General features: G+C 38.1%; 1 protein-coding gene across 1 annotated transcript; it reads right to left on the bottom strand.

The window, feature by feature from the left end:
• Window positions 1-341: 341 nt before the first annotated feature.
• Window positions 342-2,073, bottom strand: GCK72_011799 (uncharacterized protein; the record flags this gene model as incomplete). The annotated part of the gene is made up of 3 exons (XM_053728682.1): window positions 342-579; window positions 1,776-1,858; window positions 1,903-2,073. The coding sequence occupies 3 exons, from the start codon at window positions 2,071-2,073 to the stop codon at window positions 342-344; spliced, it is 492 nt and encodes a 163-aa protein (XP_053588259.1).
• Window positions 2,074-2,307: the final 234 nt, after the last annotated feature.

Genomic DNA, 2,307 nt, shown 5'->3' with positions numbered 1-2,307 from the left:
TATGCCCGTGACCTACTACGGGCCGGATGTTTATTCGTTAATGTGCCGCGGGCCGGGAAAAAGTGCCAAAAACTCGAAAAAGGCCAAAAAAGGCATTCTAGCCCGGCCCGCGGCACATTAACGAATAAACATCCGGCCCGTAGTAGGTCACGGACATAGAACTCGTTGAGATCTACATTTTGGTATATTTTTCAGCTCATAATATTCAGTTTGAAGCGAGTTACGCGCCGGCCCGTGTCGGCCCGTTTCGGCCCGGTTGACAAGTATGAAATCTATGCATTAACTTGTCGAATTGTGAAATTAATTCGACTACAATTCAAATAATCAACAATCATCGAGGCCTATCCATTCGTCTCAAAATCTTGTTTCTCAATTTTCGGTCTAATACACGGAATCGCCTGATAAACGAGTCGTTGCTCGCCGTGCATCACTAAAAAGTCGCCATTTCTGAGCCAAAGAGGGATTGGTGGTTCGGAGAGTGTTAGGCGCCGGAGAGATAGACTGCTGATTGGCCGAGTGACATAGAGTTCCACACCGAGAGTCGTCCAGCGGAGAGCTTTTGTCAGAAGCGATGGGCCGCTGAAAAAATAACAAATTTATATGAAAATGAGAAAATTTTTGTTGAAAATGTAATTTTTAGACTCGAAACTAGTTTTTCGTCGAAAAAACCAGTCATTTTGAGCCAAAAATCAGCTTTTTAGAGCAATTTTGAGACTAAGGAAAGTTTACTGAGGCTAACTTTTTGCTGATAGTCAAAATTCGAATAAAAATGAGACAAATTCTGCAATTTTCACTGAATTTTATAATTTTTGACAATTTTTGATAAATTCACGATTTCAAACCCTATTTTTCCGATCCGAATCAGGGCTGTGCGAAAAATTTTTTCGGTTTTTTCGGTGGTTTTCGAAAAACCCGTTCGAAAAATATTGGAAATTTCTCCGAAATTAAAAAAAAAAAAAACTGAAAAAATAGTATTTTTTCGATTTCTCTTGAATTTTTGTACTCAAAAACGGGTTTCTATGAGTCTTTCTTTGAATAACTTGGACTTTTCTTACAAATTCGAAATTTTTGACTCTGAAAAACTGATTTTTTTCAAACAGTTTTCATGAAACTATTTTTTCGAATTTTTCGGTTTTTTCGGTCAAATTTTTTTCGAAACTTTTTTGGAAAAGTTTTTTAGTAAGATTCAGCTGAGGCTAACTGATTTTCAGGGCAAAAAACATAATTTTCGTCAGTTTTTCGGGATAATCAGCTGAAAATGATTTAATTACTAGCTTTTTCGACTAAAAACCTTTAGAACCTCACCAAAAATTGCAAATAATCTGAAAAAAAAGGAGTCTTTTACTGAGGCTAACTTTTTTGTTGAGGCTAATTGATTTTCAGTGCTAAAAACTTAATTTTAGACCTTTTTTCAGAATTATCAGCTCAAGATCATTGAAAACCTCACCAAAAACCTCCAAAAATCAAAAAAAAATAGATAAAAATCTGAATAATCACATAGATAACCAATCAATAATCACAAAAAGGGGGCGGAGCCTATATTTGACAGTTTCATTCTTTAGAAAAGGCATCGAAGATAGTCCCTTTTCTGTTAACAATTATCATTCGAATAATGGGAGGGAGCACAGAAAAAGGGGGCGTGTCCCTAATAGCAAGCAAAATGGAAAAAATCAGATTTTCAGATAGAAAATTCCAGAATTTCTAGAAAAAAAAACAATGAAACGCGAGTAATTAAGTGGGGGGAATGCATTTTATAACGATCTGGAGATTTTTACAACGCCGGAAATTCGTGAGGATCCAGAAGTCGTCCACGACATGCCGGGCACTCGCTCTTCACTTTCAGCCAATCAGATGCACACTGAAAATGTAGTATTAATGCAATCACGCTCCATTGATAACTACCTTCGAATGGAATCTACGTCGACATTGATGACATTTGATCGTCTTTTGTCTCTGTTTGATATCGATTAGACAAATCACACATTCCACGTCTTCTAATTCAGAATCTCTCGTCGGATTCTGGCGACCAAGATGACGTCGAGGGGCCAGGAGGGGGCGGAGTCGGATCAACATTCACTTGTTGAGCGACACCAGAAGAAATCGATATCCCTGACAACCGATCCAACAGATTCTGAACCATTCGACTATTCATCTCATTCTCTGTTCTCAACACTACATTCGATTCGATAACTCTGTAAAATTAGTTCGGTGGGCGCGGTTGCTTCATCTCTTCGACTCACTGTGCAATTTGTCGTGTCTTCTCGGCAATTTCCTCTTCTCTTGCATCACTCGTTTTTCAGCCATCCA

This window comes from Caenorhabditis remanei, chromosome III, assembly GCF_010183535.1.
Source record: "Caenorhabditis remanei strain PX506 chromosome III, whole genome shotgun sequence".
NCBI classification, from domain to species: Eukaryota; Metazoa; Nematoda; class Chromadorea; order Rhabditida; family Rhabditidae; genus Caenorhabditis; species Caenorhabditis remanei.
The sequence above is the reverse complement of the archived record's forward strand: the minus strand, read 5'-3'. Positions and strand labels throughout refer to the sequence as shown.